Source organism: Miniopterus schreibersii (assembly GCF_964146895.1).
Source record: "Miniopterus schreibersii genome assembly, chromosome: 16".
NCBI lineage: Eukaryota > Metazoa > Chordata > Mammalia > Chiroptera > Miniopteridae > Miniopterus > Miniopterus schreibersii.
This window is the reverse complement of record NC_138116.1, coordinates 6,938,961-6,954,437: the sequence shown is the minus strand read 5'-3', so window position 1 is coordinate 6,954,437 and position 15,477 is coordinate 6,938,961. Positions and strand designations below refer to the sequence as shown.

Genomic DNA, 15,477 nt, shown 5'->3' with positions numbered 1-15,477 from the left:
AAATGACACTGAAAGTTCCTTCCATTCACAAGAAAGTCTATGAACCTGTAACTCTACCTTCCCAAGTGAAGGGGACTCAGTGGATTTCCAAAATGTGTAATAACAGCTCTTAGGTCTTAAGTAATTAAAATTCTTTTTTTTTTTTTTAAATATATCTTTATTGATTTCAGAGAGAGGAAAGGAGAGGGAAAGAGAGAGATAGAAACATCAATGATGAGAGAGTCATTGATCGAGCCCGCAACCTGGGCATGTGCCCTGACCGGGAATCGAACCCCGATCGCCTGGATCCCAGGTCAACGCTCAACCGCTGAGCCACGCCTGGTAGGGCAGTAATTAAAATTTCTTTAACTCAGTATTTTTAAACAATCTATGTTAAGTTTCACAAATCAAAATATTCTACCCAGCAAACATGAAAAATGTCTTATACTAATTACATTTTTTCTTTTACATTAACTAAATTTATGTTGTTACATAAAACAGTTCCTTATAAGAATTTTCCCCTTTTACAACCTGACAGTCCCTATAAAGACTAAGAAGAATCAAATTTATAAATCCACCAGATCTACTTATTTTACTACTACAGTCATGAAATATTTGTTCTGTTCCACATACAATTTTCTCCAGGCACACATTTGAGATTATTTTACAACAGGTAGCAATGTAACCAGGCCATAAGCAATCCAAATTACCGGACACTTAAACTAATGACTTCTAACACACTGAGTTACTGCAATGAAGTAGATTGCTGAGATATACTAAAGCAGAAAGTAGAGAACTTATAAGCAGATAATATAAAGGAACAAATTAAAAACAGAGAAAATACAAATGAAACCAATATAAAATATACTCCAGTATTTAAATATCATTCCTTTCTCAGGTTGAAATTTAATCTCCCCCACCCCCAAATCAGAGGTAGTATTCATGGTAGTATAATAAGCTGCATGGAACTGAAAAGAAATTATTTAGTGAGAACAACATAAATATATTACCTACCTGTGCAATACCAATCAAAAAAGTACACTGGCAGAAGGGACTTAAAAGCCACACTAATGATTTGGGAAAACTTTCCACAAGGACGATCAAAAGGCCAATAAATCCAAAAGCCACAGTGACTAAAAATTCAACTATTCCCACATGTTTTGACTTTTTAAAAAGGGGTGTCAGCATTAAAGCAAAAAATACCTATAAAATGTAAATATTAAGGTTACTGCACATTGTTCATATACATTCATATCAAAACAAATACAATTAATTACTAAATGCTATGGTAAAATATTTTATTTTCATACAAATAGTGATGTACATTTAAAAATTTAAACTGACAAATTTAAAAACTGCATATTATCTATATAATAGGCAAACATGATCACCTCTACTCTATAGAAACCATAAACAGCTATGCATTTCTGCACTTAGATGTGTACATATATGAACAAAACAATAATTAATAAGCTTTTAAATACAGACCCCCATCTTTAAAATTTTATGTATAGATATAGAACAAAACCAGTTAAAAACTGGGCAATTATATAAAGAAGTATATGAGTTATATATAAATTATTATGTTAAAGAAAAGAGGTGATAGTTAAATATTTAACAACTGGCACAGCATGGGTACATAAACCAACCAGGATGGAAACTGGAAGCACTTAAAACAAAGGCTGGTCATAACAGCCAGTACTTAGCTGATATACCAAATGGATACCAACACTTCCAAAGAGCTGTATTTACCAAGACATATCTTTATACAACATCATCCTGTAATATAAGTTAACTTGAAACAGTCAGGATTTCATAAAAGAAAAGGAATAAAAAGTCCAGTACTACACTATCTTAAATTCACAGGTTATAGGAAGAGTAAAAAATAGACTCAAGAGAATTTGTATGTGAAATACATCACATGAAAACAAGTTAAATTTAAACTTGAGACTATGTAGTACCTTTCCTAAAAATATGGAGGTAAAATGATGCTATACGTAAGTCATTAATCAGTAAGCTCACAACAATCTCTTTCTTGGGAAACTGACTATAAACCAAAAAATAAGACTTTGCTATATTTATCAAATATTTTGGCAATTCTTTATCCCTATTTCAAGTTGAAATACTTACAGATGATAACCCATACAGGAAAAAAAGTAGAAATATCACAACACAGCTACTTTGAGGGAATAACGAAGAAGTTGTTGCAATGACTGCCATAAGAATGGACATAAGAAAAATCAAACTTGTATACAGAAGGACCCAGGAGAGCCTAAAATGAGAATGCAAATAGATTTAAAGTTAAAAGTATGGGTTGTAACAGTTAAAAACAAATCACTTTAAACAAAATTTCATCTTTATTCCAGCTATTTTATTCTTAAAATTAAATCAATCTATTCATTTCTGTATATGTTCATGTATTGAAAATTAATGCTCTTGTAAGTAATTAAAAATACAGTATTGGTTAAGTTTTACTCTGATATAGATATAAAATGGTGATTATTTTGCAAGAGTCAAAAACCAAAGTAGTGCCACAATTCATGATTAATTTAAATCTAATATTTCAAAAGTTTAATAACACAATACCTCTGATTTTCTTAAAATACAAGAGTTTAATAACTAATAATTTTCTTTATGGCATGTGCTACAATAAAACCTCTGATAACTTAAGGTACTTTAAACAATAACTACCTCACTAATCAATAACATAATTACTACATATTTACACATGTGAGATCAAGAAAATCAACAATAGATTCACTATATTTGCTCAAAATTTCTCCTCAAATCAGGGCTCAATGAATTTCTATAGTATTTAATTTCATTTTATCTTTGTTTTTCAAGTTAGATCATGATTTAATGTATGGTACCATAAAATCACTGAAATAGGGCTGAAGGATACCTAAATTACCAAAATGGAATCTATCATTTTACAAAGGTAAAACTGAGGTCCTGAGAGATTGATTTGCCTAAAGTCTTCCAGCTACCATTTCCTCACAAAATACTTTAATAACTCAATGCATCTTAAAAACCAGTCACTACTAAAATGACAAGAGGAAAAAAAAGGAGCAAAGAAAACGGGTTATCCACAATGATCCCATGAGGTAAAGTATTATATTTAATTGCTGCATTGGGGTAAATGAAATAAAATTTTATAAAATGGACTATAATACCAACTCACATGCTTATTAACATTTTTCCCAAGATGAGGTAAAAATAAATTTTCTTACAACAGTGGGAAAATTAAGGAAAATACACCTAGAATTACTAATAAAAATGCATGTCTCTATAAAATTATCACTGTATAAAAACACTCACTTGTGAAAACACTTTTCTTCATTTGTTTCTCTATAAACTTTTGTATTTCATTTTAGTTCACACAAATAACTTTTTCAGGAAAAAAAGCCTACAAACTACATACACAAACTTCAATCATTTTAACTAAATTTTTAATAATAAGTACATGCTATGATATTGGGAGAGGACTATACAAGGCAATTAATTTCTAACTTTCCAAGACCTCATATATTCTATGTACTGAAAAATACACTGAAATACATGGAGCACACTTCATCAATTCAAACAAAATGTGAAATAAAATTTAAACATGTAATGTTAACATGCTTTCCAAATCCCACTTTCCTGATGTTAAACCAAGCCAATCAATTGCTGAAGCTTGCTGAGTAGTCTCAAATTTCAAGAGAAAGACAATCATTGTGAGAAAACAAAATCAGTATCTTTCCTGCCAAGTGAGGTGAATAACAAAATTAAAATTCGGAAGACCTGTATATTTAACGTCATTCTTAGTCATACTGAATAAACTTCTAACAACATACCAAAAGGCAGTGTCGTGAAGTCCCATTATCTTTAAAAACTCTTTTAACTTTTTCTCTTTTTCTGCCACGATATGAATTGCCAAAAAGTATCCAAAGGGTGAAAATGCTATTACTAAATATATTAAAATTACTCCTCGGGGAAAGGTATCTATTTCTACAACAGCAGTTTCTCCCATAATAACAGCTTTAGTTGATTCCAGTTCCTTCCACACGGAAACATTGGTCTTCAACTACAAATGGAAAATGCAAATACATTTGGTTAATTTTGTTTTGATAGTAACCTCTAACAAAGTGTGATAAATAAACATAAAAATTTAGTCAACAGCCTAGTACAAATACAATCCTCAAGAAGCTCAACACCTGAAATACAGTGACTGATCTAATAACATGACAGAGTAGAATACTGCTTTTACTCATTCCGGAAGCAGACCATAAAGTTTAAAGTCTGAAGTTGGGACGTATACAAATTTGTAAAATAATTTGTCAAAGAAAATTTCATAATTATCATCTTAGACAATTATTTATATACATTAACAAAAATATTCCTTTATAAAATTGAAGAATTAAGGAATAATTATTAGTACCATGAATGGATGACTCTCATTAAAAATATTCTTTTAAATAGTATTTTTAAAAAGTAAATATTATGTCTTTCTATTGTTTTAAAATATATATGTACAGCATGTGTAGACAGAACAGTACAACCTATGTCCCATGATACTTCTACCAACACTCAACTGAAGTCTAAAATGAGATCCGCTCAACCTATTCATCCAGTGTGGTCTGGGCTGTCTTTACCTTAAACTTCTGTATGACTGAATTTGTGTAATATTACACATCTGCAATACATATAAAATGTGTGAGAGTTTATAAGACATTTCTACATATATCATCTGATTTGGGTGTTATAACAGCCCTGTCAAGTAAAGCACTATTGTAGTCATTTTACTATACAGCAGTCTAACAACTAACAGAGACAGGTCTTCTGTTCAAGGCCTCCTATTCATTTTTACAAAAATGTGAAATGTGAAACACTGGATCAGGTCTAAGCATGTCTTTAAACTATAATTGTAACATGTATATGCAATCCTAGTGGCAGTTGAACTAGCTTTGGCTAAACTAGCTTTGAACTAGCTTTGCCACTAATTAGCTGAGTTTTAAAAAATCACTTAATCTCCCTGTGCTTCAGGTTCAAATATAAAATGGACTAATAACAGCACCAATCTCATAGGGATGATAAAAATTACCGGCTAATATTCACACATAACAGAATAATGTTTGGCAAATAAATGATAAATGCTTATTAAATTAAAAAATAAAATCTACTACTATGATTAAGCTAAAGATACTCACTTTCTTTAAAGTAAGTTATTTTTATTCAAGGGGACAAGTCTGCAAATACAGATCTTTCATAAATATTATCTATGACTGACACAGATAAAATAATAGATACACAGAGTGCTGAATCATATGCTTAGAAACCATACAATAAATGTGGGTTTCAAAAATATTAAAACAGAAAATACGACTTTATCTTTTTTTCTTAAAGGAGTTGTAATAAGTTATGTATTTTATTCATTTGACAGTGGTCAAATCAAATACTATTATGGCACAACTGTTAAAATATGGTTTGGCTTTATTTTTCTTCCTTGATCGTATTTACCTGAATAATGGCAGCATCTATGGATGCTTGTAAAACTGTGAACCCTGAGGACCAGTACTGAGCAGCCTCACATGATTTTGAACAGCCAGCTATGAGGGAAAAATGTGAGACGTAAGATTTTGCACAACTTGCAAATACCTTCTTTTAAAGATAGCATATGGAGGTTTACCAAAGTAATTTAATTACTCAATCTCTACAGGACCAAAAAAAAAAAAAAAAAAAAGCAATTACCCTTCAAAGACAAACATCTATCACATTCCTGATTGTTTATTTGAAATTTTTGAAACAGGTAAGTTAACATGTTAGGATACTGAATGGTAAGTGAATACAAATGGAAAGAAATTAATGGTAAACATAGTTATTTAAATAAAATAAGTCACTTTTCTGTTTTAAGGTAAGTTATCCTACAATGACTTATCAGCTTCAAAGTACTTCCAGATGCAAGGACAAGTCCAGGTTAAGACAAAAGAAAAAAAAATTCTCTAAGGGCTTTTTGGAATTAGTCACAAATTCAGTACTTAGCATAGTGACTTCAACATTGTTCAGCAAATGTTTGTGGCTAATAATATCTCTTCATAGGTTTAAGCATTGTAGACTGTTTTCCATGTTTCAAATATAAAACTAATAAAGTTCACTGGTGGAAAACCCTGATGTTTTAAAGATATGTAATAAACCCATTTGTGAAAACAATTACACGGAGAAAAAAATACAGATTTAGAAAGTCATATAATGGATATTATATAAATGTACTAAAATGAAAATGGATGTTATATAAATTACATTTTATATTATATATGTAGATAGGTACTTATTTAAGTATACTTATATATTTTTATGCTACACTTGACAGTTTTCTTATCTGAACAAGTACAGCTGAAAATGCCAATGATGGAACCCACTAAAATTCTGCATATGAACTAAGAGCAGCAAAAACATGCATTTAACTGATTTTCAAATTTTGGGGGGGCTATTTACCTCTTGAATCCATATAAATAGAAGATACTGGAATCATATCAGGAAAAAAACGGAGTTCATAGGACATGAAGTCTTTGAAAAACACACCTACAAAGTTGTCGGTCTTAAAAAGACTGGATGCTACCAATTCCTTTTCATTTGCATATTCTTCAGTAATTATGACTACAAAATATTATAACAATACAGTTAACTCACAAATTTAAACAGTTTACCTAATACAGTAGACGAAGTTTACCATTAAATTTGATGAATGAAATATTTTATAAGCACCTCTGTTTATGCTCTAGCTTCTTAGAAAATGAAAAGAGCCCTCCAAAAAAACTCCAAGTTAACAAATAATAAAATAGTATAATTTTACACACACTATTTAACTGTCATTTAATTATACAAATTACGTCAGTGTAATATGTAAGTTATTAGTATGATAAGAGTATACACTTTATATGTAATACATGCAATTCACTTATCTCCAAGTAAAACTATACAAATAACTCCTTGATAAATGAGCGAATATTTTATTTTCAAATATTCCTTCTTATGAAGAAAATTCCATAATCCTTCTCAGACACTAAGTATGTATTTTAGTAACTATGATGCAAAACTCCTCTTTGAGTAAAAATTGCCACTTAAACCCAATATTGCTTGTTCTTTTCTTAGAAGATATATGGAGAAAATACCATAGTCATCATTTAGCTCCACTCACATCAGATAATCCTAATTTTAAAATATCTCCTTGAGATTTACAAGCCGCTAGTTTTCGGTACAGAAGCTTCAGAACATGTAGTGAAATGGAAAGAACACAGGATTAGTCCTTAACTTTATTACTTATTAGCTGAGTGAGCACAGATAAATGATTCCCCAAAACTTTAATATCCTCATCTTCAATACCCACCTGATCACACTGAGTTGTTAAGATCACATGCAGTCACAAATATAAAAATGCTTTGTAAACTATAAAGTATTACTTAAATGTTAATTATTGTGATTTTCCAGACCTTTTAAGGTAGACATACAACTTCAGGCTTGATATGAATAAAAATGCTGTTAGTTCAACATCCTCTCAGTCATGTTACTGTGTATGAATGTATATCCCACTTTTGGATAGTTCTGTTGTTAAAAAGACAGAACTTTTAAAAAATCTATATATGTTTCCACTATTTTGGCATCTAAGTTAGTATACATTGACTTGAATTTCTTTGGTGTATACCCTTTTCTCCCACTTAGGCTTACCAATGAATTTTGTTCTTAACATTTCTGATCAGTTTTTTGAGCTGGCATGCTAAATTATTATGGCTATCCATGTTACTTGTGCATAATATGATAAACCAACAAACATGTTATATACCAATAAGATAGGTGTTTGATAAAAATATTAAATAACAATAAGTCAGAAAGAAGTCAATGGGGGAAGTTGACTCCTGATTGTATAAACATCTCCTATTCAGTGATGCACTAATCTAATAATGTCATAACATATACTAGAAGTTAATTACAACTATCCTATACATGACATGTTAATCTGTTATTTTCTATAACTTAGCATTTCATTAAATCAATCACCAAAGTATGAACGTTTCTATCACTTTCTCCAGCTCCTGCCTTAGGTTCTCTCTCAGTCACTTTAGACTCATGAGTACCTCACTGCTTACACTGTTTTCTATTCCATTTCTTTGTGTGAAGTACAAACAGAAAAATAGACTTAGATACCGAGCCACAGTCACAATCTCCAAAGCTAAGCACTTCTTCAGTTTACACCATATACCTCTACCTCCATAAATAAGCATGGCAATCTGAAAAGATTCTGTTTTATAATCTTTATCATGTATCTCCAGCTTCTTTTGTTATATGAGACAGAATCAAAATGAAATGTTCCTTCAAATCTTTTATCCTGTATAAATATACTTATTTTATAAATGGCTTAAGAACTAAATATAAACTATTAAAACATATAAAACATGCTTCCTGTTACCAAAAATATAAATTAAGGTTTCACACAAAAAATAAGGGAGAAGAATGAAATGATTTTAATATTTTTATAAAACTATACGGTGAAGGGCCATGTCTCTAAGTGTTAAGAATGTTATTTACTCAATAATGCAAGCAGAAAATTACTGAAGAGGCTTTCTGTAACAGATAGAATACATATATAAGCTCACAATACCATCAGAAAGGTGATCAGTAGAAACCTTTTGCATGATGTTTCTTGTAATGTTAGTCGCTGGAGCATATCCAAGAACTAGGCTGGAGAGAATGGATTTGTCCATAGAGTTAAGTTCCATGTCAGGTACTTCTTCATATTTCTTGTTTGGATGCATCATGCTAATTAATATTAACCAAAATAAAAAAAATAGTGGGAAAAGAATTTCCTATAATAAAGGAAACAAAATGATTATGAAGTATAACAATGGGAACAACATTCATCAAGGTTTCTATACAAATAATATAATGAATACCAAAAAAACATGAGAAAGTTGGCTCTTTTCTTAAGTACAAAAGTAAAAGCAATTCTACCTTAAAAGAAATAGTGTATTGAGCATCTCACCTAACCCAACAGGCATATTAATCTTCCTTTACATTTTTACTGTAATATTTTAAAATTCAAGTCACATAATAAATTAAAAGACATAAAAACTAATATGTATTTAAACATCATAGGTTACTAATATAAAATATAATACATTTAAGCATATATAACTTGACTTAAAATAACTTATCAACCCCTATAGGGATCACCATAAAAGTGTCTTTATTTAATTCTAAATTAAAACTCATGCTTTAAATAAACCTAAATTTCTACTTTTAAAACTCCATTCAGTAAAATTCAATAGTCCCCTTTAACAGGGATGAATTATCTATCATTTTATCTTGCTATTTAATTGTTCTGCTGGTTTTAGGAGAAGATGAACAATATATTTTCATCCTTAAAATTATTATTAACTGGTTAGCCAGAGTTCTTACTTTCTTTTACCTCTTAAAATAATGTATGCTTTAAAACATCACTTTAAACAAATATATGACACAATTTTGGTAAATTTAGACAAGTCAATCCAGAGTCCAAAAGATGGGAGTTTATGGGGGATAAACTGTGAAATAAGGTTCAACAAAGTTGTCTGTGCAATTCATTTTTCATTTCATGAAACTTGGGAAATGCATTTCCAAAAATTCAAAATTAAGCACTGATATCAGAAATTAACTAAATTTAGGAACCATTAGCATTTTTAACATTTAGAAAACAGGTACTTTCCTATGGCTAAGTTTTTTACTTCACAAGCAAATTAAAGGAACCTAAAAATATAAAATTACAATAAAAACTTATCCAGCAAAATAAACATCTCTTAAAGATGAAATGCAGAATAAACTGCAACAAAGGATAAGAAGAAAAACATTTAACTTACCTGAACACTACTTTTTTTAGTCCTGCATTTAATTAGGTAATTCTTCAGCAGGAGTGTTCTGGTCTGTCTCCAAACTCCCACCTCCCTAATTGCAGTAGCCATGTTTTCTGGATCAGTCTATTAAAGGGGGGTGAAAATTTGAAAAAATTAAAAATAAATAAAACTGGAACCACACAGTTAAGAACATGTCATTTTTAATTGGCAAAACAGACAGATGTCTCAGTCTCAGGTTAGAGGGAGTTAAGCATACTCCCAAGCTGTCTCTCCTACCTGGACAGAATGCATAGAGTAGCAATTTGAAGACCCTTTACAGTAAATGGCAGCATGTGAAACAAGAAGGAATCAGAATTATAACTACCATCCAACCAGCAGTGAGCTTTTTCCCTGGAATGCACTGAAAGTAGGCACCAGGGCACCAATCTTTTTTTTCTTTTCTACTTTCTTTTGTGTCCCTGTCCCCAAGTAATCACAAGATAGTAGTGCCAGACTGCAATAACAGAAGTTTAATGGAGCCAAAACTCTGAAGCAAGGGAACCTTTCTCTTCATTAAGCGGAGTTACGGTTCCAAAAGGGTGGGGCCAAATCCCACTGCTTTCTTCTCTACCTCCCACCACCAGACCCTGGATGTCTTTAGTGTGGTTGCAAGTGTGTAACCCAGTGACGCAAATAAACCATTGTCTTCTGGCTGGAGGATGGAAAAGGGGAAAGTACCAGGAAGAGCAAATAAAAAGGAGCTCAGGAAAGAAACACAATGCTGTTTAATTATTCTTGGACTAACCCCCAAATTGGGCATACATGGATCTAATCCTATCCTGTGTACCAAAGACTTGAGGATGAACAGATGTCAGACCACTGCCCAGATCCGGACCCGTCACTGAGTGGCACACACAGGATAGATCCAAATTGCATTGCAAAGGTTTTTGAAAACTAAACCAAAACTACAACCATAGCTCAAAGAGTGTGGGTAGAAACCTGCAGCCTGAACCTAACCAGGTTGACAGCAGACTAAAAGAAAATTATCAAAGCTCTCCATAGGATTAAAACAAAACTCAAAGCCTCATACAAACCAAAATTACTTGGCAAATGAAGCATGTGGAAAATATCAACTCTTTAAAGAAATGAAAATCAGTAGAGGTCAATGCCAAGATTTTGGAATTATCTGACAAAAATTTTAAAGCAGCTATTAAATAAGTGTTCCAGCAAGTGGTGGTGTTCAAAAGAATAAAAGGAAAAGGCAGTAAAGGATGCCTGGCCTGCCCCACATTTAACATTGGCTGTGAGAACAGAATCATGCAGACAATATCCAGGAGTTCGCTCTCTAGTAACAGTTCACACAAGCTGAGCTGGAAATGGTGGAGAGGACCATACAACATTAAAGAGCAGCTTTCTGATTCTACAACATATATAAGACTTTCTCTTTTGCAACATATATTAGAAGATGATCCTTGAAAGCACAAACTAACAACTGAAATACAATAAAACTTCTAATGGCATATTTTTAACATAGCATACTTTATGAAAAACTTATAATACTTGATATAGTTCCAACTCAAAGCCTTACCAATGCAGTACCTTTAAAACTCTTTAACAAACCCAATTCTTAACTGCTAAAGATCAGTGACAAAGACACAGAAATAAAGGTACAATATTTTTAAGTCACTTTCCACTGCTTCACAGCATACCTGAGGAATGCATTAAGTTTGCTGTATAGCTTTAAATAATAATTAGATACATTTTAAACACCTAATATTAATCAAATATTTAACTTTCCTAGATGAATACTTTCCTAAATAAAATAATTCATACTAAATCTAATAAACTGCAAGAAAACTGAAAGCCCACCTTCCTTTTCTAATATATTAATAATTGACTTAAAGACTAGAAGCCATGTAATCTGAAATTCAATATCAGAAACTCATTTATTAAAGAAATATTGATTACATTAACATGCTATGAAACATATTTCACCTGTCTCAAAGCAATACAAAATGTACATGACCTTTAGAAATAACTGTTAAGGAAAAATCATTTGGAATGCATTCGTTTTATTTCTGAGAGAAATGAATTCAGATTATATCTTATTAAAAAAAAAAAAAAAGAGGAATCACTCTGATGTTCATAGCCTCCTGATAAGAGATGTGGTCAACCACCTTAACAAGCTTGAAAGATTCTCAGAAAGGCTCTCAGCTGAAAATGTTCCCTTTCTCCAACAGATGATGTTAGAGGTTACTTCTGGTCCACCCCAGCAAAGCCGATTATCACTCCTTTGTTCCACATCCATATCCAATAAATAAACTGTAATTGCAGCTACCAAACTGGGTCATCATTATTTGTTTACATGTCTTAATCTTGAACTTAACCATGAGATCCTTGACAAAAAAGGCTGCCTAATTTATCTTTGCTTCTCTACCACCAAAGGTAATATAACCAGTATCACCTTCCAGCAAATTACTTTATCGAGGCTTGCTGATAGTTCTTATAGAACAAAGGTCTGCAAATTACAATGGAGGAGGTGGCGACTAAATCCAGCCTGTTTTGCATGACCTGAGTTAAGAGTGTTTTTCTACATTTTTAATGGTTGGGGGTGGTATCAAAGAATAATATTTTGTGACATGTAAAAATTACATGAAATTCAAATTTTGTGTCTATAAATACAGTGTTACTGGAACACAGCCATGCTCATTCGTTTCAGTATTATCTATGCCTGCTTTGTGCTACAGCAGAGTTAAGTAACTGAAACAGAGACCAGATGGTGTGCAAAACCTAAAATACTTGGCTATATGGCTCTTTACAGAAAAAGTGTACTGACCCCTGTTATGGAGTAAAAGAATAAGAAAGAAGAAAAGTGGCACATTCATTTAACATTTACTGAGGGATTCATGCCCTAAACATAATGACAAGAAATAAGTTAGACACTGTCACTGACTTTACAGATAGATAAAATTTTATATAATGTGATATGTGCAATCAGGGGAAAGAGCTTGGAAAAGACTGGAATGAAAATTCCAGGCAGAGAAAAAAGAATGGAAAAGCTAGACTCCCAAAAGGGCTTAACTTGCATAAAGAACAAGGACATCTGCAACATGGCAGAGGCACAGGCAAAGTGAGTTAGGGCAAAGGGTTGCAGGTGCGTGCTCCATGGGACACTGTAAAGACAGACCATGGAAATCGGTTGTGAAATGCCTAGCATGCAAAATCAAATTAGACATTCTATTTTGTGCACCCATGGAGAGCAGTCCCTATTTCCTCTACTGGGCTTTTCATATCTCAGCATGACTGGTTAATTGCCTGGCAATCGTACAGTTCACTAATCCATGCACTCTCCCAAATCCCCAAAGCGTCCACCCGCAGCATCACCCTCGGATCATGAGCTGATTTCTACCTCACCAAGAAAAATGAAGCTATTGGAAATTTCCAAAATGCCCTGCCATCCCTTCTCCCCACCTGCCTACAGCTGTGCCTAATGTAATGTCATATATTTCAACTATGTGCTACTTCAGTCCAAACTGAAGACTCTGCGTTCATTAGAACTCCGAGCCGTAAAAGCTTAAGTGGAATCTGGTATTCGCTATACAGGGTGGGGCAAAGGTAGGTTTACAGCGGTGAGTACACGAAACACAACAGTTTACTCTCATAGTATTACTTATTAGTTACTGCCCTATTTTCCATATGAACAACTATAAACCTACGTTTGCCCCACCCTGTCCTTTTAATTTAACATTCAGTTTTTGGAAGAAGAGGTTATGCACAGGCTTGGCAGATGACTTGAAAGAAATCCTGCCCGCAGTGGCTTCTCAACTAATAAAGTAAAAGCACTACAAAATCATAAATAATAGATGTCCTCTTCTCCATTATTTTAAAACTCACTGAAGGCAGTGTAACCGTACAACAAAATACCAATTGTTTATGTGATTTAAACTAAATTTTAGGACAGTATTTCTTGCTGAACGGGAAAAGAACGATGCAGTGGTGCATGGGTAAGCTGTCCAATACCTCTTCTTAATGGATCCTTCAAAGCCTGTGCTTAAAACTCTTTTAATCCAATTAACTCACACGCTAATGGAGGTGGCCACATCCAGCAGAACCCTACAAAATTCTTTTATAAGATCATCTCCTCCATTAAACTCAAGAGCGGAGGTTACACAGTTTACTCATCTCGGTCCTCTGGGCACAGAGGTTAAGCACCTGGGAAAGGACACATTCAAACAAACATGAAATGCACGAACATACCTGCTTTCGCCCCGAGTGTACGATTTCCCTACAGAAGACCCTGTCTCAAGGCTAACGCGCTTAAAACAGCACGCGTTCAAGGACTCACGCCTTGTGAGGACTTGTAACCTAAATAATGTTCTCTCGCGCGGGGTCTTCCCTAAAAACAGGTCATATCGCTCCCTGGGCCCACACAAAACGTCAAGCGCCCGAATTCGGAGTCTGGCGTCCCTGGGTCGGGACCTCAGCTCTACCTGTTCGCCGGCTGGGACCTGAACAGGCGACTGAACGTCGCCGCGACCCGCTGTCCCCGTGGCCCAGCGAGAGGCGCCGCCGTGAGGACTGAAGGCGAGGACGCGGCGCCGGCAGCGCCGGGAGCCCGACGCGGGCTGCCTTCCCCCGCCGCCCCTTCAGCGCACCCTCGACGCCCGGCAGGCGCGACCGTCCCGACTCCCCAAGAGCGGTTTCTTTTCTCAATGCACAGCGCAGGCCTCGGGAGCCCAGGACAAACCCTCCCTGCGCTACTTCATCGCCTCAAAAGGAGCTCGACGCCTCCAGCCCGCTTCGCCTGCACCCGTGCAGAAATATTTCCACTCCTGGAGCTTCTCCTCGCGGTTCAGCAATCAGGGTATGTGCCCCCAAACCGCGTCACGGGCTGTGCGCATCTCCCCCTCACCCGACTCCCCACGACACGCACGGGAGCGACGAGCACGGACCCCCGAGGAATACGCGGTGAGCAGGCGACGCGGCTCTCGGGGTGCGGGGCGGACACCGACATTCCCCCTCTCACACCACGCCCCGGGGATGGAAGCGACCGCGACCAACCTGACGCAGCCTGGAGGTCGTCCCACAGCCGGCCCGGGTCCCGGGTGCCCGGCGGGGCCCCCTCAGTGCCCCGGGCATCCGCACACCCGAGCCCGCGGGGGCGGGGGGGCGCGCTTCCTGCGCGCTGAAGGAGAGGCCTCCTTCCGACGCCCGCCGCCTCCCCCTCAGACCCCGACCCTACCCATCCCGCCGCCGCTCTCCCGCCAGCCCCTCAACGGCCGCCTCCGGACGCCGGGCTCGACCCCATCATCCCCCAGAGGTTTCCCCGGGTGAGCCTCAAACGCCGCCGCCCTCGGCGCCGCCCTCACCTCAGGGCCGGGGCCGGAGCCGCAGCGCTGTCAGAACGGGACGCGCTCCGTGTGTGCAGCCCGCGCCGGGGACCGAGCTCCGAAAAGTGCGTGAGGGCGCGGCCCCGCGCGCGCGCGCGCGCGCGGCCCCACCGCTGCGCCCACGGAGACGCAGGGGCCGCAGAGCTCCCGAGAGAGCAGCGCGCGGCACCGGAAGCCGGGCTCCGCCTCCGGCTGAGCGCACCTGGAGGGCGGGGCTCCTGGAGGACCCGGCCGCGGGCGGGCGCGCGCGCCCCGGCGCAGGCTGG

General features: G+C 36.0%; 1 protein-coding gene across 1 annotated transcript in view; it reads right to left on the bottom strand.

The window, feature by feature from the left end:
* Positions 1 to 15,414, bottom strand: part of ABCA5 (ATP binding cassette subfamily A member 5) — a 53,385-nt gene extending 37,971 nt beyond the window's left edge. The window contains exons 1-8 of the mRNA XM_081115852.1: positions 15,191 to 15,414; positions 9,849 to 9,965; positions 8,615 to 8,819; positions 6,454 to 6,615; positions 5,479 to 5,567; positions 3,816 to 4,045; positions 2,110 to 2,251; positions 994 to 1,182 (exon numbers count right to left, since the gene is read on the bottom strand). Coding sequence (XP_080971978.1) covers positions 994 to 1,182; positions 2,110 to 2,251; positions 3,816 to 4,045; positions 5,479 to 5,567; positions 6,454 to 6,615; positions 8,615 to 8,819; positions 9,849 to 9,950 — 1,119 coding nt within the window. The 5' untranslated portion in view covers positions 9,951 to 9,965; positions 15,191 to 15,414. The remainder of the gene's footprint in view (positions 1 to 993; positions 1,183 to 2,109; positions 2,252 to 3,815; positions 4,046 to 5,478; positions 5,568 to 6,453; positions 6,616 to 8,614; positions 8,820 to 9,848; positions 9,966 to 15,190) is intronic.
* Between the last annotated feature and the right edge of the window lie 63 nt (positions 15,415 to 15,477).